This window comes from Takifugu flavidus, chromosome 1 (genome assembly GCF_003711565.1).
Source record: "Takifugu flavidus isolate HTHZ2018 chromosome 1, ASM371156v2, whole genome shotgun sequence".
NCBI classification, from domain to species: domain Eukaryota; kingdom Metazoa; phylum Chordata; class Actinopteri; order Tetraodontiformes; family Tetraodontidae; genus Takifugu; species Takifugu flavidus.
This window is the reverse complement of record NC_079520.1, coordinates 22322414-22349567: the sequence shown is the minus strand read 5'-3', so window position 1 is coordinate 22349567 and position 27154 is coordinate 22322414. Positions and strand designations below refer to the sequence as shown.

Genomic DNA, 27154 nt, shown 5'->3' with positions numbered 1-27154 from the left:
TTAGTTTCTCTTGGATCCATTAAAACTGCTTTGTAAAAACAGTTTGTGGAGAGACAAGAAACTCACCATATTAAATAACAGAGATGAGAGTAATAAAGAAATAGTTAGAGCAGCATTTAGAAGAACTAGGTGTAGTGCAACATCATAAATGGCAAACAGATTACGGTACTGTCATTTTGTAACACCGATAATTACACGCAAATAATCTAACCTGGCCAATAGTGCTGCCCCTCCATGCTGAATAAAGGTCCCCAGGATTGTTGCTGGCTCAACCCCCAACTCGCTGCTTTCCCTGGCCTTAACACACTCAGATTTAAAAGGTTTGGTAAATGTCGCATAAATGTACCTCAGAATTCAAACACTCGTTACATCCGAACAATGTCCTCTTTCACTTAACCATAAAAAAGCTGTCAGAATAACCAGCAAGCATGACCTCAGGTGGACCAATAGAGGAAAACTTGCTACTGTATAGTCTTTATAAATGACTGATGTCAGCCTGATGCATGATAACCTGTTAAGATAGAACATGAGGCTGACCAGAAAGAGAAGCAGAGCAGAGCCTCCCCATAGGAGGTTAAGTAAGACCAGCCTGAGCCAGGTCAGACCTAAAAATCCCCTCAACTCTCTGCACTCACACATGTGCACTCACACATTCTGCTGTGATTCTCTAAAAGCATCTCACTTCTCTATTTCCACTCAGCATGCTGTCCTTGTGGATTAGCTGTCCTATCCCCAAAGCAGTGAATTATCCTCATGTGACTAATAACATGGGATATACTGAACTCATGGTGTCTCCAGAAACAAACAATATAATGCTTGATTCCCAGGGTTTTGAAGTGGAAGATTTTTGTTTCTGAATGAACAGTTACCCTAAGACTGTGGTGTATTTTACAGATAATTTTACTTTGACTGTGTGTGATGCACAATATGCATATGTTCAGGAGGAAAGTGAGAGCCCTGTTCGCGTATTCTTGTTTGATTCAAAAATCAGGCCACTTCTGTAATATCATGGGTGGCACAGCTAATCACACGCAAACCATGCCTCTCAGAAACCCCGTGCTGTAATTGGCTGGTTTCTCGAACGGTGGCAGCAGTTCTGCCTCTCTGATTGGTCAGACGCCGCTCAGTGACGAAACGCTTCCTTATTTTGTGCAAATGCTCCAAAAAAGTTGTTTTGAAAAGTGAGGCGAGGCTCCAAAGTTTGAGTTTAGCGCACCAAGCGTCGAAATGTCAGCCAGGGACGGTGCAATCCTACTTCTGGTCTTTATCTATTGCCTCTGTACGACCGCCTACATTAAGTTTCCTACTCTGGACCACATCAAGCCGTCAGTCAGCGATAAGGCGCAGGGAAGAGCCGTGTCGGGGCTTCTGACGCGGCTGCTCGGGGACAGATCAGAGGAGTTCATCGTAACGGTCAACAGGAGCCTTTCCAACGACAGCTTAGATGTATGTGAGCTCAGGTCCACTAAAAACAACAAGATCGTAGCCTCTGGCAGCAGTGGAGTGGCTGTGGCTTCTGGTATTTACAACTACATGAAATATTTCTGCAACTGCCATGTTTCCTGGTCTGGTGACCAATTGGATCTACCCCGACCTCTACCAAAGCTCACCGGCGTCCTGCGAATCAATACTCCGCACAGGTTCGTCTTTCTAACTTGAAATGTAAAAGGGAGTGATGGGTTGTGATTTAGACTGGTAATTGTGAGACTTCCACCTACGGAGGTCATAAGATCGTTTCAAATGGATCGACCCAGTTGTTTAAACAGGCATTTAGTTAGGGATGGGTTTTAAGAAAACCTGTATTTATGCAAAGTGCTATATAAATAAACGTTATTATTATGTAATATAAGATGACTGAGATGAAGGGATGCGTGAATATATACTGTGTATCCATCCCTTATAAATACCTCTGATCAGCTATGATAATTATCTGGGTTATCTGTTTTCCCCAGATATCAGGATATTGAGCTCTCAAGATATTAGACTCTAATATGGTCCACATGTTTAAGTGTCTGTGAGCTACATACTGAAACCTGACCACTTTTATCTTTAAATGTGTGTGATCATTTCTCACACCTATCAAATGGTGTACTGTGAGGTGCTCTCTGCTCTATGTCAACATGAGAGTTTCTGTGTCCCTTTACACACAGTGGGCTACTAACATTTAGTTACTTGCCATGGTGTCACAGTGTAATACTCAAGGTTTATATGTGACACCCATTGCCTTACTGTTAGCAAAATAACAGATTTTAATGAAACTTTGATCAGGAAAAGTTGATAATGAGACAAGGAGGATCTCATAAAATTTTGTTGATGTTCTGAATTCCTGAGCAACTTTGATCATAAAGTAACCTACTACCTACTTATTGGAGTTCCTTACAGACCACAGATAGTAAGTTTGCAAAAACTCCTCAGAGACCACCATGATGAACACCAGGGTCCCCCACACATGTGTGCTAAGACCTCTGCTGTTCATACTGATTACCCATGACTTGTGTCAGCCACAACTCGAAGCACATCATCATGTTCACAGATGACACAACAGTGATGGACAGAGAGGAGGTACATCTACTCATCAACTGGTGTGACATCAATAATCTACAACATAAGGTCCACATAACCAAAGAAGTAACTGTGGACTTCGGGAAGAAACACACCCCATCAGCCATTAAGGGCATTGCTGTGGAGTTTGTGAAAACCACAAAGTTCTTAAGTGTGAATATTACAGATGACCTGACGTGGTCCACCAACACCACCTCCATAATCAAGAAGGCACAGTGACTCCTCCACTTCCATTGGTGGGTGATGAGAGCTGACCGCCCCCTTCTGCCTAACCACCTTTTACAGAGATGGTGAGCAGAGCATCCCTGCCAGCAGCCCCTCAGTCTGCTCCATGACCTCTGCTCTTTTGCTGATCAGAAGGTCCTAGAAACAGTAGCGAGGACAGCAGAGAGCATCACCAGATCAGTCCAGTCATCCATCCAACCAGTGTCTGTCTCGCTACCTCCAGAGAGACACCAATATCATCAATGACCCCCACTCAGCCAGCACAAGGACTAGTCACCCTCCTCCCAAGTGTTACCACAGCATGAGTTCCAGAATTTGGAAAAATCCTTTTTTAAATTATTTAAACCACTATGGCCTTTATGTGCACATTTTTTACATCGGTTTTTATGTTCATGGTGCTATTTCTGCACTTAGCAGAAATAGCATGGTGCATATGTCCACTGTCCTGTTAGTCTATGTTGGATTTATTTGTTTTTGCTGCGTGTTATTTATTTCTTTTCTGCACATCTGAGTATGGTGAAATGAAATGTCCATCCTCTGTGTAATTACTGCACTAAGTACATGGTATGATTGACAATAAAGTTCACTTTGACCGTGACTTGGACTACATTATGTAACCTTGTCTTACTACCAGTATATACTGTACTACAGGTCTAAGTCACTATACGTGGGGAAATTACCTGTTGGGTGGAGGTTTGCGCTCTCCGAATGCTTTTTTTCCTTGTTCCATTAGTTATTTTGCATCCTCCTCCACATACAGAGGTCACATTAAAAAAACAATGTTGCAATTGTGTCCATTACTGTATTAACTGTATTGTCCACATGAAGGTACTTGAAGAAACAAATGTATAATCATAACGTATAGATGGCTTTATTCATGATCCAGGCTAGAGAAAAAAAGGGGAAAGTGATGTGCACTTAACAGTCTTTCGAGCCGGATTATTAAGTGCGGAGCATTAACCAGTGCAGATATGTGCAGAGGGAAGAAGCAAAGAAAGCAAAATGCAAGTTTTTGAGTTCAAAAGTGACTTTCAAGAAGCAAAATATGTAAATATTGTCTGGATTCTTGATTCCAATGTGACACGTGCCTTACTGTTTCATATGTGCAGCTACATTAATTAGAATGCTTATACCAAAAGACCTCATTAGTATTCCGTGTGGTACAGAGAAGGGTGGCAATGGGAAGGAAAAAAACATCATGAGGTGACAGTCTGCAAACTGGAGTCTGTGATTGATGTGGTAAAAGAAACTGGTTAGTAGACATGTCAGATCTTTGTAGATACATTTAAACAAAAGGACAAATGAAGCATGAGTCTGATTCTGATTTTGACTTGTGGAAAATTTGCTTGTCTCAGTATGTTTAGAGATTTTACCCTGTCTTCCAAAGATGTGTAGTGTAAGCAGTGAAGACCGGGGGCGTGCAAATACCTGATGAAAGCCTGACAAATCAGCTTTCATTATTTGCTTTCCTAAATAATTGAATGTTTTCAGATCCTCACATTTTATGTTGCAGCTTTGACTGCATTGACAAATACAGTCTTCACACCCTTTAATTGGCACATAGCTGATTTAACAGCATTGTGCTCATTCCATTTGGGTATATTTTGCCCATCAAGCTCTAACAGGTTGGATAGGGACTGTTTTTTAGGTTCAGAGATGTTCAACTGGGTTCTAGCCAGGACCATTTTAGGACATTCAGAGTTGTCCCTAAGCCAGTCCTGGGTGGACTTGGCTGTATCGTTTTGTAAAGGCCAAAATTTACCTCCCTGACTCAGGAAAATTGATTGCATAAGACGCTATATAAATAAAGATTGGTTGATTGGTTGATTGGTTGATTGATTGATTTAAAAAATAACATTGCAACACGATCCTAGTCCTGCTCTAGATTTTTTCGTGTTCTGTGTCAATGTTGTAGGCATCTCAGGCTCCTTGTTTCTGTAAAGCACAAAGGACAATCTTGATTGTATTAGACTTGAACTGAACCGAAGCGAACATCATGTCGTGCGCTGGCAATACTGTAATGGAATCAATTTCTTTATGAAGCAGTGGGATGCGCACAGCTGCATCATGACCAAAATGCAACGTCTTATTGCATTCTTATTTAGTGCTTTATAAAGACACAGGCGTCAATGTCATTTTACAATGAGGCATCTGCTGCTTTCACATTTGACCAGGGAAGGATTATCTTCAGTATAAATGACAAGTTACTATTGGTGCATGATTGAATCCTAAAGCATGAAAGACTCCACTCAACTCTGCACACCACAGCAAAATGCACGGGTGCATGAAAAATGGAGGGTTGTCACACATTATTTTTCATTGTTTCCTGTGGGCACTATAGACACTTGTACCATGACTGGGCACTTCTTTTCAACTATTTGTTATGCATTAGACTTGCATCAGTTCACTCTAGTTATGTCATGTACCCAGTAGGGAAAAAAGACATAGCAAGATTGGCACACTTTAGTTTTCCCATAACTATCAAGTGGTGAAACATAATAGCATGCCATAGGAAGGTGCATATGCCTGTTTGCTTGTTTCCACTTGTGTTTTAGAACAGCATTTGAATAGTTTTTGCTCCTATTAGGTAAAGGTTTTGAATTGGATCTTCAGTGGAGTGGTGTTTCCCCAAGCATGATCTACTTTAACATTCTGCATAAGTCACTGGAGCATCTAGTGATTATTTGCAGAATCTTTTAGGACAATGTACAGCAGATGTTTGGCATCTGTCCCATCACAAAAAAAATGCCTCCTTAATGTGATAAATGTAAGTGATAGTAAGATGCAATGTTTTTGTGTAAGAGAGATGGCTTCTCACACATCCACAAGAAGAAGAACCTCTTTAAGGAAGTGAGCAATTATATGTGTAAAGTTTTAGCTGATTGAATGTTTGATTAAGTCCGAGCTTCTTAAGTAGTCGTGAACATGTGTTACAAACTTTGGAGTCGTCTTTGCCTGAGAATAAAAAGGAATCTTTCAAAGAATTCTTGTTATTTTGTCATGAGAATGACTTGCATTTGATGTTGCATGAGTTGATGTTTTTTCACCTTAAAAAAATAATTATTAAATGATGTACAGATGTGGAATCTGAACCCCCTTAAATATGTTTCTCACTGTTCCTGTGACTGTCCTGAAAAATAAGCAATTTATTTTTTAAATTCAATTTTTAACAAAACAAATTTCTCAAAAAAATTACAAAAATATTAACTTTGGTGTATAGAGATTATTTCTAGACATTAACTTTACCACATTTTAGAAAAAAGGAATGTATATTTTTTAATAGATGTAATATAATAACCTTCACAATAACAGTGAGATCAAAAGATGGATTCACATCATAGTTAACTTTTTAAAAGAAAAATATATAGATTACTTTTACCACATCTTAGTACTTTTTAAGTCACTGAACCACAAAATAGCTAAACTGGAAAAGGTTACAGACAAAAGAGTTGAATATTAAATTGTCATTTTTCTCAATGGTTTGTTGATGTGTCTGTGTTCAGATTCCGCTATTACCAGAACGTCTGCACTTTTAGCTATTCATCTGTGTGGTGGAACTGGCCCAGATGGGAGAGGGAGATTGACTGGATGGCGCTCAATGGAATAAATCTACCTCTGGCTTTTACTGGCCAAGAAGCCCTGTGGCAAGAGGTACACTGGAAACATGTAAAAGGTGTCCTAAAGATTTATGATATATTAAATGTGTTGGTAGATTTGAAGGGATGGGAAGATGTTAAGCCCCTGATTCTTCTCAAATATATCTGAATGGCTTTTCAAACATGTCTCATATCTTGATTTGGAAAAATGATTTATCATTTTGCTGTGCCCTTGTAGGTATACCGAGCTATGGGACTGAACCAATCGGAGATTGAGGAGTTCTTTTCTGGCCCGGCATTCCTTGCCTGGAATCGTATGGGGAACATGTTCAAGTTTGGGGGACCTTTGCCTCAGTCCTGGCATGTGAATCAACTATACCTCCAAGTACTGAAATCTCAAGCTTGTCAGCACATTAAAACAACTGCTCGTAAAATCAGAACATGTCTGACTTTGGCGCCCCCCAGTGGTCATGTTGCGCGAAGATGACTGAACCCCTTCTTTAACGCTAACATTTAGAAGCTAACAGTTAGAAACTTTTTTTTAAAATTGTTAATCAAAACAATATTGACTATTGCAATAGCAATTTTTTTTTAAATGCAAATAATTCGACTATTGCATAAAAGCAATGTTTAACTATAAATGCTGCACTGAAGTTGGGTTTTGTAAATTATGTAATTATTTAACTATGATGACTATTTATTAATTGTGTAACCTTACACTTTCCTCTTTTTCAGTTTAAAATCTTAGCGCAAATGAGGTCCTTTGGCATGATTCCTGTGCTGCCAGCCTTCTCTGGGAACATCCCCAAAGGAATCCTGAGGTAACACATTGGACATAACCCAGTGGGTTTTTAAAGCTAATGTTTGCAGTTAAAAGTCGATCTCTTTTGCCGATGTTTAGCTCTATTTGTTGCGACAGACTCCCTGGAACGTTATTGCGCAATTCAGCATCCTTCTTATAATTGTTAAAAATAAATATATTTATTGGTGTAGGACTTTTCTAAAACAATGTTTATAATCTGTTTCACAGAAAAGTACAAAAGACAATAAAAATGTCTTGCATCTTCTTAACTGCTGTTGGGAACTTTGCTGAGAAGTGGAGGGTTCTCGGTTGAAGTCCCAGAGCAGACAAAACATGGAGGGTTTTCTAATAGGGGAAGGTGTCAGAACACCTTCAGAGCACTACCGAGGTACCCTTGAGCAAGGCACCAAACCCATAAAGCCTCACATCCAGGGGTGCACCCTCTCCATGACAAAAATGTACCAAACCATTTTATAGAGCCAAATAATGCCAAACAACCAAAATAACAAGTTCATGTGGTACCATGATGCTAATGCACTGATGCACAATTGATACAGTTTCAAAATGATGGATCTAGTGATGATAGTGCTGCAGTCTCCTTCGAATAGATTCTCTACTTACTTCGTATCCAGAATTTGTTGGATTTCTTTATTTCAGGTTATTTCCAGAAGCCAGAGTGACCAGACTTGAGCCTTGGTCTAAGTTTAACTGCAGCTTCTCATGCTCGTACATCTTGGACCCCCGTGACCCACTTTTCTCTAGGATTGGATCACTGTATTTGAGTCAGGTAGTGAAGCAGTTTGGTACCAACCACATTTACAACACAGACACTTTCAATGAGATGACTCCCCCATCCTCTGAGCCCACCTACCTGTCAGCAGTCAGTCGCGCTGTCTTTGCCTCAATGACTGCTGGTGAGTGAGAACTAACTTTTTTATTTTATTTCTAGGAAATGTCAACTTTTGAATACTAATTCAAGTGCCTTTTCTCCCCAGTTGATCCTCAGGCAGTTTGGCTGATGCAAGGATGGCTCTTCTTGAGCGATGCATTATTCTGGAAACCAGCTCAGATTCAGGCACTACTGAACGGAGTGCCTGTTGGAAGAATGATTGTGCTGGATCTGTTTGCAGAGACAGAGCCAGTATTCTCCTACACTGAGTCTTTCTACGGGCAGCCCTTCATCTGGTGCATGCTACATAACTTTGGGGGCAATGGTGGATTCTTTGGCACCGTGGAAAGCATCAATACAGGGCCCTTCAAAGCCTTACACTTCCCAAACTCCAGTCTGGTAGGTATAGGCATGACTCCTGAAGGCATTGAGCAGAATCCTGTGGTGTACGAGCTCATGAGTGAACTAGCTTGGCGCAAGGAGCCAGTCAACCTGCTCAAGTGGGTGTCTCTGTATGTAACCCGAAGATATGGCAGCATGCATGAAAGTGTGTCTGCTGCCTGGAAGATCTTGTTTGCTAGCGTGTACAACTGCACACTGCCACATTACCGAAATCATAACCACAGTCCACTGGTGCGTCGGCCCTCTTTTCACATGAATTCTGAGCTTTGGTATGACCCAGCTGACTTGTACCGAGCCTGGAAACTGATTATCGAAGCAGCCCCGTCTTTTATGTCAAAGGAGACATTCCAATACGACCTTGTGGATGTAACTCGGCAGGTGATGCAAGTCCTGACGACATCGTACTACCAGGATATTGTTGATGCATTCCAAAAACACAAAATGCAAGAGTTGCTAACAGCAGGTGGGGTTCTCCTCTATGACCTTTTGCCCGAACTCAATCGGTTGCTGAGTAGCAATCACAATTTCCTGTTGGGAACCTGGTTAGGGCAAGCTCGATCCTTAGCGCTTGACGAGAGAGAGGCAAAACTCTATGACATAAATGCCAGAAATCAACTGACTCTATGGGGTCCTTCAGGTGAGATACTGGATTATGCCAACAAACAGTGGGGAGGCCTTATGCAGGACTACTATGCCCAGCGTTGGGGTCTTTTCATTCACACCCTGGTAGAGTGTCTGGACAGTGGACAGCCATTCAAGCAGGACAACTTCAATAAGGTGGTTTTCCAGGTAGAAAAGGGATTTATTTATAATAGACGACAATACCCAACAAAGCCTCAAGGAGACACTTTTGAAATTGCACACAGGATCTTCCTCAAATATTACCCAGAGACTTTGAAAAGAGTCTAAAAAGCAGAGACTACATTTAGAAAATAATATAAAAGAACAATCTGTCCAGTCACAGCAAGAAGAATGTCATTCGTCACTTCCCTTTTTCTGTCCATCCAAAAACATTTTCCTCTAGAAAGTGTGTCATAAACATCCAGGAACTCTTTTCAACATGTACAAATTAGTCATGCGTAGCGTTCATTGTTTCAGGTTTTACAAGATAATGATTAATTTCTAGAAAAGGTAATAAATGTTACCCTCTCCTCCCCTCATTGACTCATTTCTTCCAGAATTTTACATTTCAAATAGTAGCCATTCCAAACATTTCAGACCAGATGAATTCACTATGAAACAACTAATTAATTTTAAGTGGTCAATGGTGGGGAAATAATTAATAACATAATCTAAACCTGAGATTTCCACAGCACATAATAGCACCTTGTGGGGAGCTGATAATGAATAATACATTTCTACCGCCAGTGCCATTGTACATAGCCATTCCACTCCAGCAGTCAGCTGGGCCCTCAATCTACAAAGAACACGGAGCATCATATTAAACACAAGTTCTGTAAACACTCTTACAGGCCCCCAATGATCATGGACCAAAACAGTTTTGGTGAACAGTCCAGCTACCCTATCCTTTCATCTTTCTATACCTTACTGTTGTGTCCTCTCCTGCTAAAGGTTCCTCTGTCTTTTTTTTAAGTTTTTTGTTCCATTTTTGATGTTTTTAAATGATGCTGTATGAATACAATCAAATTTTATCAAAATAGTTTCATATAAAGGCCTAACTACTGTTTAGCTGTAACAGTCATGGTTTGGAATTACTTGTATGATGTATATCATATTGTTTGTACTTTGTGCTTCACTTTTTTTGTACTTTTTTTTCCTTCTGTATCTGTAAAACCAGAGGATAAAAACCAGTTAGTCAAACTTCAGCCTCCTCTTAGAGACAGGCCTAATTGCCTGTAATTTCCCTCTAAACTCAATCAAGAATTGGTTTTGTGGTCCAAAATACCTTGTAAATAGATTAGCTGTCCACATAATTACTCTGGATATTATTTATTTGGTCTGTAGGTCGGCTGTAAGGAACCATGCAGTAAATTGTTGAGGATTTGTCCTTCAACTTGCACATCTCTGGGAATGCTTCATTTTCATATGCAGTGCCAAAATAAGAGTACCGGTACATATTATTTAGAATGAATGGCAGTGCATTTGTTATTTGAGGTGGGACAGCTGTATTTCCAATAGCAGCATCTAGACAGGAATTAGCAAGACACTATGTATTCCTCACATCGACTACTCTTAACTGGCTGCTCATAAACTTGAGAAAAGATCAATAGGAATAAATTACTTGTCGGGCTCAGTCTGTAGCGAGCTGGGCTGTGGGTTCTCTGTCCAAGTCCTGGATGCGTTGTTGAGAGGTGTCCTGGTAGCAGGAAAGGTACCAGGACACCTTCAGAGTACCGAGGTACCGTACCCTTGAGAAAGGTATCAAACCCCCAAATGCTGACTGGGCCCTGAGCTGGTGACTCATCCAGGAGTGGACCCTGCCTTCGCCCTTATGCAGCTGGGATAGGCTCCAGCACCCTCCCTGCACCCTATAAATTAAATACCAAATAAGAAAAAAAATTCCATCCACCTACATGGCCCTTCATGACAGACTGGTCTTCTTTTACAATACTGTTTAATTGCAGTTCCCAAAATCTCCAGATGTCGATTGGGCGTTTAAGTGTTTACCCATCAAACACTCCTGCTGGGGTACCATGCTTAAGATATTCTCATTTCATAATGCTTATGAGCAGTAATTTCCATAGTAAGTCATTACAATCTGAATTTAAGGAACAACTCAATAATGTTATCATCACTTAAAGAACAAGCGCTTGAGTCAACTTTCAGTTAAGATTGTTGTATAATTATAAAAGTGATTACATTTGTCCTAAGGCTGGGACCTGGAGTTAAAGTATTAAGAAAAAGCAACAATTCCAACAGACAGATTGATTAAAATATTTATTGCTGAAAAAAATAGCAGGTATAATCAGGTCTGGGTGTCACTTTACTTATCTACACATATTTAATCAATTCTGCTTTATTTACAAATCAAATCTAGGATATCAAACTTCAAAGTGTCACACTTTACAAAAAGATCAGTCAGTTGCAGATTTAACTCTACGTGATACATATAAATTCACCAGGTGGAGCCGCTGAACAGAGCTTAGTTCATCGTTTCAGCTATGACTATTTGATCCAGCTCAGAGTCAACATTAAATCATGGATTGAATCATGAACACACTTTAGCAGCTAGAGAGAATAGATGAAAAAAAAAAACCATATCTCTCAGCCAATTAATCAGTTGAGGGAAATCTTGAAGAGTAATTGGGTACAAATGCAAATATACAGCTTAAGGAACATTTCTTGTAATAGTGTGTGGCTTTTTCTTTCCTTCACATTATGGATGTGACAACTGATGAAATGAGATGTTTCCCTTGTGATATTCTGAACATGCAGCATGGGCTCTAACTGAAACGTGCTGATGATCGGGTGTCTTCTTAAAGATGAAAGCTAGTTTCGGCACATTTTAGTCATTTTACTGCAGTCCATATTCAAAGCATCCCAAAGTTCACATTTGAAACTGCATTCATGGTAAAATAAATATCTGTATTTAAAACAACTGCAAATGCCCTGAAATGTGTTACTTGCACACAAGCCATTGTGGACATGTCAAAAGAGCACAGAGCACCACATCTCCTCCTCCCATTTATTACTGCATAGATTTGATAGGCTACAAATGACATAACTGTCACATGATGGCAGGATCTAGGTTTCTTAATGGCCTTATTATTTTTTTAATTAAGCATTTTCCAACACTATAATCAGAATCAGAGTACTTTATTGATCCCTTTAGGGGGTGTCCATTAGGGAAATTAGCATATATATTCCAACAATAAAGAACAATGTGGATACAGTGTTTAGTACTTAAAGTATTCTTCCCATTGCCCCATTTTACTGCTTTTTACAGTGTACCTTTGCAGTCGTTTGTTGACTGAGATGATTAAGAAACTTAAATTCCAGTTGTAAAAATGTAACTGAGCCTTTCCAGTAAGATCTTTTAATTTTAAGTGTACATGCTTTGAACATGACTGCCAGTAAGATTTGCAAAATAATGGTAGTGGGGGGGGGGAGTGTTCAGTGTGTTAATGAATGATGATGGGTCGATAAAGACACTACATCTATGATGCAGCAAATATTTTACCAGAGCTTTAGGGTCAAGTCCAGGACATTGACCGTGGACCACTGAGACAACCAGTCAAAGGAGGCGGAGAAGCGCGTCACTTCCAGTATTTGGACTTTAATATTTATTTCATGGCTGCATATGATCCAGCTGACCTACTTTAAGCTCAATTCAAATTTTGAAATAATGTGCAAATAAGAAAAGCGAATAGAGAACGCGTTACATTTTATACCTGATAACTCATCATACAATCCTGTAAAAGTGATAAATCTGACAGTCCAGGATGTATGTCATATTTATACATACTTTCTTACTGTAGTCCAATTAGTGCACAAATAAAAAAAACTAAGGTAAATTAAATGTTGCATCATTATTTTCCATACTGTTAGAATCACATTGTATTAACAAGGCCCTGTGTAGAAATGCATGATATGATACAATAATTCAGAAATGCCCAAAGCTGCCAAAATGATCAGTAATCAACATTGAAAAATTGCCAAAGAAGTCCTCTTTTTTACTGTAAACATTTGAATAACTAAACAATCATGTCTACCATGTCGAACTAATAATAAAATTAATTAAAAAGCCTCAATAAAGTGAGTAAATCCATGTTTCTTGTATGGCTCAAATTTAAAGTATTTACCAGTGAGAAGAAAAAACTCACATTGTTTAACATGACTGAGTATATGTAGAGAGGCCTATGCATATATTTATGAATGTATAAATCAACCCAAAGAGGGTTTATGGAGTGCTGGATAGAAACCAGCTGCTTCACTGCACCAGTTACCAAACATGTCTTTAATTTTTAAATAAGGTGCCTGACATAAAAACGTTTTAATTACTGTATGCAGAATAATATATTGATTCATTTCAGAATTCCAGGAGATTCTTTTTACGTGACAAAACCATTCAGGATTTTAAAACACTGACTGAATTTTGAGAAGAGTAAAATGTGATGACTGAAACAAAACATTTGGTTCCCCCAAGACTATTTCTTTGAAGGGACTGAAGAATCAGTCTGATGTCAGGGGCAAAAAGTCAGAATTCTGGTACTATATTTGAAAATTTGATAAAAAATAAAGGTCAGAACCATTTTAAAATAAAAGTTACAATTAGAGATAAAGGTAAGACCACTTGATAAAACTGAAGCTCTAAAGAAATAATGGCAACACAACACCATTACTGACTACCAAATCAAACTATCATATTAATGCGGAAAATAAAAAAAAATCATTGGAGATGAAAAGACTTCTTAATATATTCAAACAGGAATGCTCTTTTTGTGGTAGCAACAGAGGATTCTTTAGCCTTCCATATGCTTAAATGCCTGCTGGAAATCACTGGTTTCAATAGAAAACATTTAAACTTTAAAATTTAACAAATCTTGCATTGAAACTATTCATCTAGTGCATACAGAAAATCCACAGTAGTATACATGCTGGAAACAATTCCCACATTTCCTTTGAGCATTACATGTACCTATGCGAAAACACATTGCTCAAAACAAATGAGTTATTAAAATATATGCCGCCAAAAACAAACACAGAACCTTTTTCATTCGGCCTCTCTTATTCTGTTATGCTAAATGCATTAGCCCTCAAATACCTTTCCAAAATTAAAATACATTACCTGAGTTGCATTCCTGTACCCATACACTTTATGATCAATTGGACACTTAACAAATTTTATTCTGTTAAATCCAAAAGCTGCCTTTCATTCAATTGGTGTCGTTTATTTATGTGGCTGCCAACAAAAATGGCTTATTTCTCAGCACTGCTTTGGCCAGTTCACCACGCTGGACCAGCTTTAACCACAGTCACATATTAAAATGTAGAAGTTGTTTGTTTTTTTTCTTTAAAAGTCACATTTAAAAAAATAAGTTTGCATTTTGTGGCAGTTTTTCAATATTTTTTGTTAAAGAATCTCTAAATTCAACATTTTACTTTTTTTTTTTTCTTTCACAAAATAAAAAAAAACTGACTACTAATTAACAAACAAAAAACTACCAGTATTTTCAGTGGCTATTATGATAAAAAAAAGCAAGAATAACAAAGTGATTGATTGCAATTCAAAGTAACTTCAGGGGGGGTCACATGAGTAGTGTCAGAATGCCTTCTTGGGTTGATTAGAGCATCTTGTGCTGCTTTTCACAGACAAAAAAAAAATGGGTTAGCCTCAGCTCCCTCACCACACACGCACACCTGATAGATCATCACGATGATGTGAGATGACAACTTAATATTCACACCTTTGATTCTTCTTAACCCTCTGATAGTTTCCTTTTATTGAGGAAAAGATGGACTGCTAAGGGGAATATGACGAGGACTACTAATACAGGGTGGAGCTGGAGGTCTAGGAAGTGTTGCACAAGATCTGCTCCAACACTGACAGCAGGTGTTTAAGGCCGTAGATGTAGCCGTGATCATGACTGTCACTTGGGAACACATGGGCAAAGTCAATCATCCTGACATCGACCCCAGGTTCTGCACTCTGTCCTTCAATTGGGTCACCTACTAATCTCAACTTGTCCTCCTCCCTCTCCTTGTTATTTCTTTCTGCTTGTGATATGTTCCGATTTCCATTCGGAAGTTGTTGTGACTCACCTTTCCTCGTGCAGGTTTTGCCCTCGTACGACACCGAGTGGTGGTCTCCAGAAACCGAGCTTACTGTTACTTCAACACCGTGAATGCCTCCTCTGGTACCGTGGATATCAGCTTTAGGACAGTGGTTGAGGTCATCTTTTAAATGGTGGTTGTAAATGCTGCCCTGGCTGTAGTCCCAGGGTGTGGACATTTGAACACAGCTGTTATTGTTACACTCTTCCATATTCTCTTCCTGCCTCACGCTCTCTTGTGTAAGTATGCCCTCTCCATCTCTACTGCCGTCTTGGACCACTGACAACATTGCAAGTTTCCCTTCAGTTGGGGTGAAAAAGGGGGATGAGGAAGAAACAGATGGCAGGCCCTCATAGACAAAGAGCAGGGAGCTAGCATAGAAGGTCAGCTGTTGTTGTGATTCAAACCACTGAAGGATTTGCTGCACTCTGCTGATGCTGGCGGACACTGCATCCTTCCTTAGAGTCACACCATTGTAAAAGAATTTGGCCAGGCCTGGAGAGAAGAGAAGGATCCATTTTTAGAGGGCACGTATAAAACTTGACATATGCCAAAATTACTAAGGTTTTTTTATGCAGTTCTGTTCTCAATTTCACCTGCATTAGATGTTATCTGATTAAATCCACAATAGTTGCATCACAAGCAGTCGCACGTACCATCTTTAATGGTGTCCTTAACCAGTCCTCTCCCATAGTGCTGATCATAGATGTCAAATGTGTCACTACACACCTTGTATACCTGAAATACAAGAAAGCATGTCATTTTAAGGACATTTGCTCTGTTTGGGTTGGTTCTTGTTCCTGAACCGCATTAAGTGAAGGTGAAATGTGAGCAATGATCCGTGGGCAATCATATCCTCTGCGCTTTTATGGCAGCAACACTGCAGCAAAATTTTTATATTGGTTTTTATGCCCTAACATTCTGTTATATATTTTGTTTCATCTCACCAAATAAGTTATAGTAATGATGTGGAAATATGATTAGCATCTGGATGTAAACTCTACATTTCCATAAAAGCCTCTCTCATTTGTGGAACAGCATTTGACAATGAAAATGTTTGAATTTATATATTTATTTATATTGCAAATTATAATTTTTATTTCTTTGATTTATTTTGAATTGTTCAAATAAGCAAAAGACTGAGCCTGCCATTGTAGACTTTTCTTGCTGTGTTGTCACATTAAGCCCATATTATTATTATTTTACAACAGGATTTGTAAATTATTTTCTTGCAAGGCTCCACAGTTTTATTTTGTTTTTTTTATCTGAGGTCTTGGTGGATTTTGATAGATTGTGATGTCACGAGTACCTCAGCCAGGCAGATGTAGAGCAGAATCAAACTAATAATGTGGCTTTAGATGACAAGATTGATTAATTAAATAAATGTCACAGTTATTTTCATGATGAAAGGAGGACAACTCTACTAGGTCTCAGAGCAACCCTCCAGAATACATTAATTGTACAGAACTAAAATTAATCATCTCGTAATCTGTCCTGTCAATCTGTCTACATCCCCTCCTTCTGCAAACAGGAAGTCAGGGAAAATAGCAAAAGATTAGTACTAATTTTTCCCCTTCTTATCTAAACAAATTGACATTACTGCCAGGCTGAGCTCAGATCTGTTTGTGAACAGCAAACTGTCACCTTTGCAACACAAAAATGGTGGGCTTTGTCTAACAGTTGGACATGTAATACAAACAACTTTATCTACCGGTATATGTCCAAAGAGCTGGACATCACAGACTAAACTGATGAAAAGATTCTAACAGAATTGAGCTCTATTTTTGACAAATGGCTTGGAAATATTCAATTTCCCAAAAATCTTGCACTTTTGATTTTGTGTCTGCCTTTATCAGAGTGTTTAACCATTTACTCTTACATTAGAGATTGTATTCATCCTGCTGTTAACACTAGGGTGTCTTATAAGGCTAGATATGATGTTCCTACTCAAAGGGACACTTCACACTAAAACGACATTTCACTCACATAATTACATCAGAAAATTGACGGAATTATTTTGTTGACTGTCGTCAATCCTCAAACTGTCAGCCCATCTGAAAAGATAACAAGCTACTGCTGTCCACACCCTGTCCCATAGAATCACATGATTCTTGGAGCTCAAGCCAACAATCACACAGTTGATTTGTGACTGTTTACAATGGGTGAAGACATGCTGTCACTTTACACAGACCTCTGGCTTAGTTCAACAGATCTAACAAGGACACTGCTGTTACTGTACACAAAGCCTTCCAGGTAAATATATAACTTACACACAATGGGGCCTTTGACATGTTTAAAGCTTACAATTATTAGAGTATAGGTAAGGATAAAAAAAAAATTCGAATCAGAATGAGGGTTTTAATTGAATGAGAAACAACAAAGTACTGAAAATAATAAATCATATGTTAGAAAGGTTTGACTTGAACGTTGCTCCTATACTTTAATATATGTGTTTAAAGCTTTTTATGCATACCATTCCCCTTTGCAAGCTTTTGAAATATTATCAAAACCAGAATCTGTCTCACTGTTTACTTTCTTCTTGCATCAGAGAGGAAAGGCCAAACCCTTAAACATTCTGATGATGATACAGCCAAGCAATGGAAACTGATCAAAGCGATAAAGGTGTCACAATTATAGATAACTTGTTCTATTTCTTTCCCATCATTTGCTACTTCCACCTACAATCCGAGCTTTAAGAAAATCCCAGATAAAAGTTATCCGCACTTATTGTACCATAATTAATGCCTTTAATATTTACAGGCTAAATAGTGAACAATTTCTGTTTGTTTATTAAACCAGGTTTAAAGTGTAACTAACAAAAACACCTAGTTGAGACCGCAACTCTTTCAGCTCAAGCTAAATTTAAAAGGTAAAATAAATCTACATACAGTTCTATTCAAAATACTTGCTGCTCGAAATCCTTGTAATAGTTTTCAAACAAATGCACTGAGAACACCTGTTAATACTACTGCCGCTCATTTACTGTATAAACTCGACATGCTTGAAGATTTTGTTTTCCTGTGAATCCCTACATAAATATATAGCTGTAAATATATTGTTTCTGAGACCTGTCAGTCATCTGATGGCCCCATCTGATGCAAACAGTTATTCTAACCAGGTTTATAGAATTCCTCTGCATTTCTTGAGTTCGCTTCAAACGCAATATTTTTTGTCATCTAACGAGTTTACTATTGGACTCATTTCTCAGAATTGGGCAAGCACCCAATGTTAATCTTGTTGGTCTGAAACCAAGATATCATCCTGTTGATTGGTGTTTCCTCCTATGCATAAGGCAACATGCTCACTTCAAGTATTCAAAGTCATCCACGTTGCCTGATATATGTTTCCCGGTATAGTGTGAGGAGTCAAAATAACATGACTTTACGTAGGAATAGTCTAATTCTTACTGTTGCCACAGTGTAATTTAGCCCTTGTTTGATTTACCTGAAACCAATAACCAAGTCTTTGTCACTTTGACTATTTGGAAATTCACCGAACGGTAGTTTTTGTCTTTTTCCAGCTAACTGCACTATAAGCAGCATGTGCAACATTTCCTGCCATTGTCGTAAATAAGCACCACCTTTGCGCCACCTCTATATTCCCCTGAATGATCTACATAATGCCATTTTGTTCATGACTGGTCTAGTTATGTTCTCTGACTCTAGTTCTAGTCGTAAATTATTTGCCATGCAAAATTATAATTTCTACCAAAGTCAGTGATAGATATTTGGATTGCTATAATTTCACAAAGATCAGTGATAAGCGTGATGCAAAGCACACAAAGAAGGATAAGCTCTGACCACATCTTCCCAATGGCACAACGGCCCGAAACTCACCCTCATGCCGAGTACAAGAAACCCAATCTCCTCCATCAGGGGGTACTTTCTTATCTGCTGTTCCCGTTTTTCCTGCGAGGCATATGGATCGTAGCTCCGCTGGCCAAGCTTCACGTCCATGATGCATGGTTTAACAAAGTGTCGGGTCACATCCTCCAACTTCAGGTACAAGTCTAACACAGTAGTCACAATATTAGCTTATTACCAGCGAGGCTTCTGAGTAAATGTTTCTGATATGAGAAACTTAATCAATTTGCTTCAGGGTACAGTCTCTTACTCTGAGGGATATCAGGAGAAGACCATGTGCCATAATACTTGGGCAAATGGTTCTGGAGGTCCAATAGACATGGATTAGAGCAGTCCTCTGCATAAACCTAGAACAAAAACCCACAATCACAGCAACAAATCAAAAAAGATGTAGATTGTTTGACACAGTTTGACAATGTTTCATTTATTTCATCTTTCAATTTAATTAACAGTCCATCTTGATTACTGAATCACATTGTACCATGACTCCTTTCTTTACATATGAAACTTGCTGAGGCTGGCAGTGTCACTAAACTCTAAAACAAATGCTGACAGTATGAAATAGCAGACACTTGTGTCAATCCCACAAGACAATGCGTATGCTGTGATATCAGCACGGCTGGATAAACAGGACATTGAACTGGTAAATAGGCCTGAGTCAGGGTTTAATGATCAGGATGGGGATGACAGTTTTGCAGTGCCAGAATCAACAAGCTTAATCTAATTACTTAAAATATAGTGTCTTAGCAGAACAGTTGTAAAATTTGAAACCTGACTGACATTTCAACTGTGATTTCCAGATTGTGATAATAACAAGTGTATTTAATACATATGTTATGAGTTTCTGTCCCCTTCTATGGATTAGAAAGACTAAATGAATAAATATTTATTCTTATTAAAGGGATAAAGTGTTGAATATATTTAAAAAGTATATTTTGGTATTCTGAAGTCATACTTAATTGTGGTGAAAGAAGCAGGACAAAACGGTCAATGTTCATGCTGCGATATTGTGACAATAGTTTGCCCAAATTGCACAACACATGCAGCAGTGCATAGTTGTCATTCCACACATGGTGACCTCATAACATTGTGATCAACATGCCTAACACATGATGCTCTTTGTGTCATGGACGGCTTTTCTGTTTTTTCAGATTTTTCAGTTTTTGTAATATAGGCATATATTTTAGACTTGCTCTTATACACAAGACTTTTGGACATTTCTTTCAGTAACTTCAGGGCTTTTTGAATATTGTGATACTATTACAAATTCTACATGTTTTTAATTAAAATGTGACACTTTGCTTGATTTAATAAAAAATAAAAATCTCAAGGGCTGAAAAACAAAGATTATCATTCTCTTTCAACTATGACAGAGTAATTGTAGACTAACCTCACTCCGATCTGTGATTCAATTATTTTTTATATAGGACTATGAATTCCCATCCATTTATAACTGTTTTTTAATTAAATGAAGCAATTGACTAATAACTAATGTATACGAAAAGTATCTTCTTTTAAATATTTCTTTGATAACAACAGATACAGTTTTCATAGCTTTTGAATTAGATCACAATTAGGGAAATAGATAACAATTACTCATCAACATTGTTATTTCAATTGACTTCAGCCATTTTGCCATGACAGAGCAGACAAACCAGCCGCTGCCAAACTATTTTTTAGACCAACAATAGCTAAAAAAAAGCACACTGGGGAAGCTGCTAGTATGAGTCAATATTAATATACCACATAAATATTGCTAAGGCAACATGTGGCCAATGTTTAACCTGAAAGTAAAGTTAAAACAAGACGAGAACAGTAGAAATCTGCAAACTACCTCTAAAAAAGCAAACAACAAAGAACATACTAAAAATGTGAAAAAATTCCTCCGAAAATACAAATGCATGGATAATGGCTCCAAACATCCAATATACTTCATAGTGGCAGCTCCATACATTACCAGAGATTTTAAAAGTACAATGAGTGACTAAGCCTGTAGCTATCACCATCACAGAAATGGAAGTTTCTGTTCCACCTCATTGATTCAGCATTGCATGTTTACAGCTCCACTCATCTGAAGTAGGAGTTAGTGCAAAGATGTTTTCATTGTTTGTTCGTCGTCTTCTTTGGCTTCTTAACCACTTTATCACTTTTGGGATCATGGGAAGGGTACACAAAGGGTGAAGGCAAGGGTTTTCAGGCAGTTTCCATTGTTTATTTTGAAAAATGATTAGGACTCAACCATATCTCTAAAATTTTAACTATTAGGGAATGTCTCATAATGTTATTTAGGATAAGATTGATTTTATTATCCCAGAAAGGGGAAATTCACTGTCAAAGCAGGGTAAACAGAGAGTAAATTGCAAATAAACAATATACATTCAGGACGAAGGCAGAATTTGTTGATTTTGAAAATAAAAACGAAAATATGGTGGCGGTAGCTCAGTCTGTAGGAGACTGAGCTGAGCTGGTTCTTGGTTCAATCCCTGGTGCAGACAAAATACAAAAGATGTTCTGATAGAAGTTGGAGATGCCAGAACACCTTTAGAGCACTGCTGAGGTGCCTGTAAGCAAGGTACCAAACCCCCAAGGCTCACATAGGGCCTTACAATGAGCTGCAACTACCCTGACTTCACCCAGCTCCATCCTCCTCCTCATAACCCCAAAGAAAATGTAATGAAAAACAAAATCTAATGATGTTACCATGTTGTAAAACTGCAGTTCTCGTGGACCTCTGGGTGGTGGCTGAAGCTGCTTAAGGACTGTTCCATCTGGATGTTGCAAAATACCTGCAAGAAAAAAAATAAATGCACTCAAATGAGGGTAGGCAGCGAAGCAACATCTATCAAAAGACTCCATACTGGACTCAAACGCAAGGTCATTGTTAGTATTTAATTGAAGTAGAAGTTTTTTTAAAAAAAATACGTTATCAGTCATACTGATATTCAATAAAGATATTCAATATTTACTGTAAACGTAAAGGTCTGGTTTGCACAAAATAAAATTACTGTGGGTCAATATTAGCATGAAACAGCTTTCGGATCTTTACTGAACCATACCCCACTGGGGTAACATCTAAAATGTCATCCAAAATAAAAACTGCAATTATTTCAGCTTGCTTTTAAAATCTTATTATTACTGCAGTAGAGAAAAACCTAAATTGCTATTATCATTACATTATCATTAGAAATGTTACTAAAAATGTCACCAAATAGTTGGTAATGGCAGACTTTCTACTTCTCTAATATTCCTCACCCAGATATCCTGCATATCACCAGCCACTTGTTTCAGGTCCACCTTTCTAATAAAAGATTGGACCCCCTTTTGCCTTCAGAACTGCCTTAATTCTCCCTGGTATAATTTCAACAACATGTTGGAAACAGTCCTTAAAGATTTTGGTCCATATAGACATGATAGCAACCCGTAGTTGCTGCCAATTTGTTGGCCACACATCTATCTGCCATTCCACCACATCCCATGTTGCTCTATTGGATTGAGTTCTGGTGATTGTGAAAGACATTGGGGTAGTTGACAGTGAACTGTTGATACAAGGCAGGCCGGATTGATGCTTTCATGTCTACACCAATTTCTCACAAATTCTCACTCAATCCTCTAAGTATAGCAACTGAAATCAAGATTTACAGTAAGTCACTCTTGTCTTTCCATCACCTCCAACCAGTCTGCCCAGCCTCCTCTGACCTCACAACAACACAGAATTTTCATCCACACACCTGTTGCTCACTAGATTAGTTTCTCTCTTTTTTTGGACTATTCTCTGTAAACCCTAGAGATGGTTGTGTGTGAACATTCCAGTATCAGCAGTTTTTGACTTACCAGTACTCAGACCAACTTGTCTGACACAAAAAACCCTGCCATGTTCAAAGGCAACTAAATCCCCCTTTCCCCTCTTCCCCGTTCTGATGCTCTGTTTGAACTTCAGCAAGTGGTCCTGACCCATATCTACAGATGCTGATTGACTGATTAGCTGTTTGTGTTAAAAAGCAATCGAACAGTTGTACCTCATAAAGTGGTCAGTGACTGTATATTCTTAAAATATGTGTAATATTTGCCAAGAGGTCAAGTTAAATTTAAAAATAGGAAAAAAATCTAAATTTCTATAGGATGCTAATTGTACACTGATAATAAAACCATGACACTTAAGCTGAGTTGTTTGTGGGGGAAAAAACGTAATCAAAAGGCTTCTTGCAAGTTTAAGTCAGTGTCATTTTCTGCAACTGCTTTTTAGCTACAATCCGTTTAAGAAAGTAACTGGCACATAACAAAGGATGTTACCCATCGTCATGAAGCTGTTGTGTTCAGGGGCAAAGGGCAAAGTGGGCCAGCTTTACCACCCAGTGCAAACAGGTTTCCTGTATGGAGCTTTGACTACTCACCCCATGACTTAGAATGCACATTGCTACAAACAGTAAAATTTCTCGATGTACCATAGACATTAAATGAAGAAACATGAGCGGACTGGCCTTTTGATTTTTATGGATGTTATATTAAAAAATGATTTTCTTTAACCACTCAAAGGCAATGTAAAAACATGCATTTATAATTTATAAACTCTATTACATATTTTTCACTGATTTATATTATACAATAACCACTATTTTTAAATTAAATTATATTATATAATATATATTATTATTAAATTATAAAAGCAGCAGTTGCATTCACAACTCAATTATATTTGTGTTGCACTGTAGATAAATAAATAAAGGGAAAATTCTCAAAAAAATGGCACATTTTTTATATTGATTCTTATTCAGTTCAATTCAACTTTGTTTATATGACATGAGCTATAATCTAGACTGTCTCTAAGTGCTACCTGAGCCACACCCCAACCAAGCCAAAGTGAAAAAGGTAAAAATCACTTTTGAGACAAATTCTTGAGCAGGACTTAAACAGGGTGCAATGGCAGCTGGGAAAGGCTCTATGCTACATAATATGTTATCAGAATCTTTTCTTCATGAATTCTTTATATTTGAACTATTCCATTTTATTCAGTGCTCTAGGCAAAGTAAAGGCCAAATCTAAAGTGAAAAAAAAAGAGTAAATATTTCCCTTCTTTGTCAAGGCGGCGTGCTGTGTAACAACTCTGTACTTTGCCCCATTCTTTTACGTCTTCTATCACACACACCTACCGCACAGCCTTATTAAGCCAAAAGGTGTCCTGAACTGTTCCCAAATCTGAGCAAATAATTCTCAGTAAATATATGCACAACCACCACTTGAAGCATTTTTTAAACTTTATTTTGCTTTTCCTTTTGTTTAAAAAGAAAGGCAACTGATCACTAACGACTTAGTTCTCATTGTACAGTATGCAAGCTAAACAATAATACTGAAAATTGAACATATTCACTTTGTTAACCTTATGACATATACTATCATAATTGTATAATACTAATATGACCATTACTACTAAATAATAATAATAATATTAATAATAATAATAATAATAATAATAGGGTATAAGCTCACACAAGAAAAACACCATATGTATGGGAACTGCAAAAAGCAGATCTGCACATGTCTTAAAAGGATTATTTCTAAGAATCTACCTTTACAGCTCTTTGTTCAAAAATTATGTAATCCTTCAAATAATGCTTTTAATATTAATCATTCTTTCCAATGAAAGACCACATAATTTCAACACAAAGCCATGGTATGGAAGTATAAGGAGTCAGTCAAAGGATTGGGTGTGTCCAGGTACGGGCTGAACAGGATTCCAAAGCTTGTTCTACGACTACTATGGAGATGGCAGCTTGGCAATCAATACTGTGGCATTGTGTGACTATGTTTCCCCTTCTATTAAGTTGAAATTTGAGTCTTACTTCTCATGCAAGTTCAGAACATACAAGCTGAGTCAATGGAAGTTGTTTTACATTATATTGGAGGGTCATTTTCTTACACAACTGTGGCTGCAAAACTGCTTTGTAAAGGTTAAAGCAATGGATAAAGCTCAACAACAGTTTAGTGGGTTATAAACTATGATAAAAACTGCTATTTCAGTTATTCACTCAGGGTTTCGATTTTCAGCTATTTAAAGAATGAACCATGGGTAGCAAGTTCATTACTTAATAGCCTTTATATTCTAACTTAGTTTGTTAACACGTCACAACAATTTAAATTCAAATGATAAGGCCTGTTGATCACTTAACTTACCCACTTTGTCCACTCCATACTTATGCCCCGCAACTTGATGTGACAGTGGGACACAGCCATTGAGGTGAGTTGGAGCCTGTGGCCCCTGTGCTCTCTGAACACACTTCTCAAGTGCTGGAGGCCCACCGGAGAGTCGTTGGGCCAGGTTAACACTAACAGCGGCAGAACACGGGTTCAGTTCTAGTCTCCCGAGAGCCAGAGAGGATTCCATCATTACTTGACGCTGTGTCGACAATTAAATGTCTCTGATCGGAATAATTTTTAATTCAAAAATATACACGACATTATTATATAAAAAATACAGTAGTCCATAGAAAAAAATGCACAATTGTTACGGTGCTGACCACCGTTTTGGCAGCAAACTTGACGTAGCCCCCGTCGGTCAGCGGTGAAGAAGGAATACCGGAATAGCGCAAAGTAGCTGATTTTCATACCTTCACCCGCGGCATAAATACACCCTGGCAGCATCCCTCTTCCCAACAGCGTCACACTCAGCACAGTCAGGTACGACTTCCGTTCCGACGTTCCAAAATAAAGGCAACGAATTCAACATGCCACGGCTTCCACGATCATGTAAAGATTTACAAAACCTCTTCTAATCATTGACGTACAGATGATTTTAAAGACACACCGGGAAATAATGTGACTTTACAAACTTTCAATTTTTGCTGTGAAAATGTATGAAGCACCTGTATTGTGAAAACAGTTCCAAGCGTAACGGCTGATCTTTACATATTTCCGCTGGAACTCCAGAGTGACAATTCCTCGCTTTAGAGAACTAAACACGGTTGCCTCTGTTATTTTTAATCAGCAGTGCCATTAAATAAAAAGGAAATCCACCTTCGTTCTAATGCCGTAACAATACGCAATGCTAACTTTCGAAGTAGGCTGAGATCCATTACTATCGACTATCCTTCCTTTCCAACATATCAGACATCGAAACACTGCCTTCAAAATGAAGTCCCGTAGGTTGAACGAATTAAAATTATTAATAACGATGCTATTGAAGAGGTTCGCTTGGATCCTCATCCATAGACGCCTAAATCGCAGGAAGAAAATTTAGTTTCCGAAACCACACACTCGTTCCCTATTCACTACTCACGACACGGGGGACATGGATTGAGTGAACTACGTAGTGCACTGAATTTAAAGTTAGGCTGTTTCCGAAACCACCCCCTATACCCTACATAGTGCACTCAATAGGGTGGACACCATTTTGAAATAGTGTCCGAATTGTTAGTGAGCATCGCCGTACACTATGTAGTGCACTCAATGTATCCCACAATGCACTGCGAAAAGTAGTGTACAAGCGAGCACCCTAACTCAGAAAATGTATCCCATCAGCCTTTACGGTGATACCGTGATAGGCTGATGGGATACATTTTTTAATTACATTTTTTAATGTAATTTCTACTGTGCGGTTTGATATATGACATTTTTGGAAATAAGATTTTTTTTTTCAGTAGAGGTCCAATATGATCATCTTAAAATATTACAACATAATTGTGTAAAAAAAAAAAAAATCAATCAATTTTCACTGATCCCCGCTTCGGAATCGTCTGTTCCTCACCAGGCGACAGAATCTCAGTAAAAGAATATTTACAAAAATGAAAAGTAGCTCTGGATTCATTTTTTGATGAAAAATTGCTTTATTAAATGTTTTCACTACAGCGGAATATGACTTGAGAATGTGCCATCACGTCTTGGCTTAAAAATGTCAAGGGACACTAATTATTTTAGGTAATAAGTAATTATTATTGTATTATTATTGACATTCATATTTCATTTTATTATATAAAGTTAACTATAGGGTAAAATATTGAATTTTCATAAAATGACTGCTGAATGTATTTCTGATGGGTTAAAATAATTAAATGGACCTGGCCACTTTTCCCGGCGACCGGTTCGTAAT

The 27154-nt window shown here is 38.1% G+C and overlaps 2 protein-coding genes across 4 annotated transcripts; one reads left to right on the top strand and one right to left on the bottom strand.

The window, feature by feature from the left end:
* The first annotated feature begins 1127 nt into the window (after positions 1–1127).
* naglu (N-acetylglucosaminidase, alpha) lies at positions 1128–12035 on the top strand. Its single transcript, XM_057033638.1, has 6 exons — positions 1128–1640; positions 6291–6438; positions 6622–6768; positions 7119–7204; positions 7843–8099; positions 8181–12035. The coding sequence occupies exons 1-6, from the start codon at positions 1228–1230 to the stop codon at positions 9383–9385; spliced, it is 2256 nt and encodes a 751-aa protein (XP_056889618.1). The 5' UTR covers positions 1128–1227; the 3' UTR covers positions 9386–12035.
* ipmkb (inositol polyphosphate multikinase b) lies at positions 11362–26518 on the bottom strand. Of its 3 annotated transcripts, none has more exons than XM_057033741.1 (7): positions 25243–26518; positions 21775–21860; positions 19325–19421; positions 19048–19220; positions 15868–15949; positions 15200–15706; positions 11362–14739 (listed from the first exon to the last, which is right to left on the bottom strand). In XM_057033741.1, the coding sequence occupies exons 1-7, from the start codon at positions 25454–25456 to the stop codon at positions 14621–14623; spliced, it is 1278 nt and encodes a 425-aa protein (XP_056889721.1). In that variant the 5' UTR covers positions 25457–26518; the 3' UTR covers positions 11362–14620. The 3 variants fall into 3 exon arrangements, with proteins under 3 accessions (XP_056889721.1, XP_056889729.1, XP_056889712.1); XM_057033749.1 differs by having other exon boundaries at positions 11362–15706; positions 25677–25802; positions 25932–26518; XM_057033732.1 differs by having other exon boundaries at positions 11362–15706; positions 25243–26516.
* Positions 26519–27154: the final 636 nt, after the last annotated feature.

Bases quoted from the DNA above. Each gene is read 5' to 3' on its own strand.
- naglu (XM_057033638.1), top strand. From the start codon at position 1,228: ATGTCAGCCAGGGACGGTGCAATCCTACTTCTGGTCTTTATCTATTGC. The intron at 1,641-6,290 runs GTTCGTCTTTCT...GTCTGTGTTCAG, and splicing joins CGAATCAATACTCCGCACAG to ATTCCGCTATTACCAGAACG. The intron at 6,439-6,621 runs GTACACTGGAAA...GTGCCCTTGTAG, and splicing joins AAGAAGCCCTGTGGCAAGAG to GTATACCGAGCTATGGGACT.
- ipmkb (XM_057033732.1), bottom strand. From the start codon at position 25,456: ATGATGGAATCCTCTCTGGCTCTCGGGAGACTAGAACTGAACCCGTGT. The intron at 19,422-21,774 runs GTAACATCATTA...TTTTTGTTCTAG, and splicing joins AACTGCAGTTTTACAACATG to GTTTATGCAGAGGACTGCTC. The intron at 15,707-15,867 runs GTACGTGCGACT...TCTTCTCTCCAG, and splicing joins TAAGGACACCATTAAAGATG to GCCTGGCCAAATTCTTTTAC.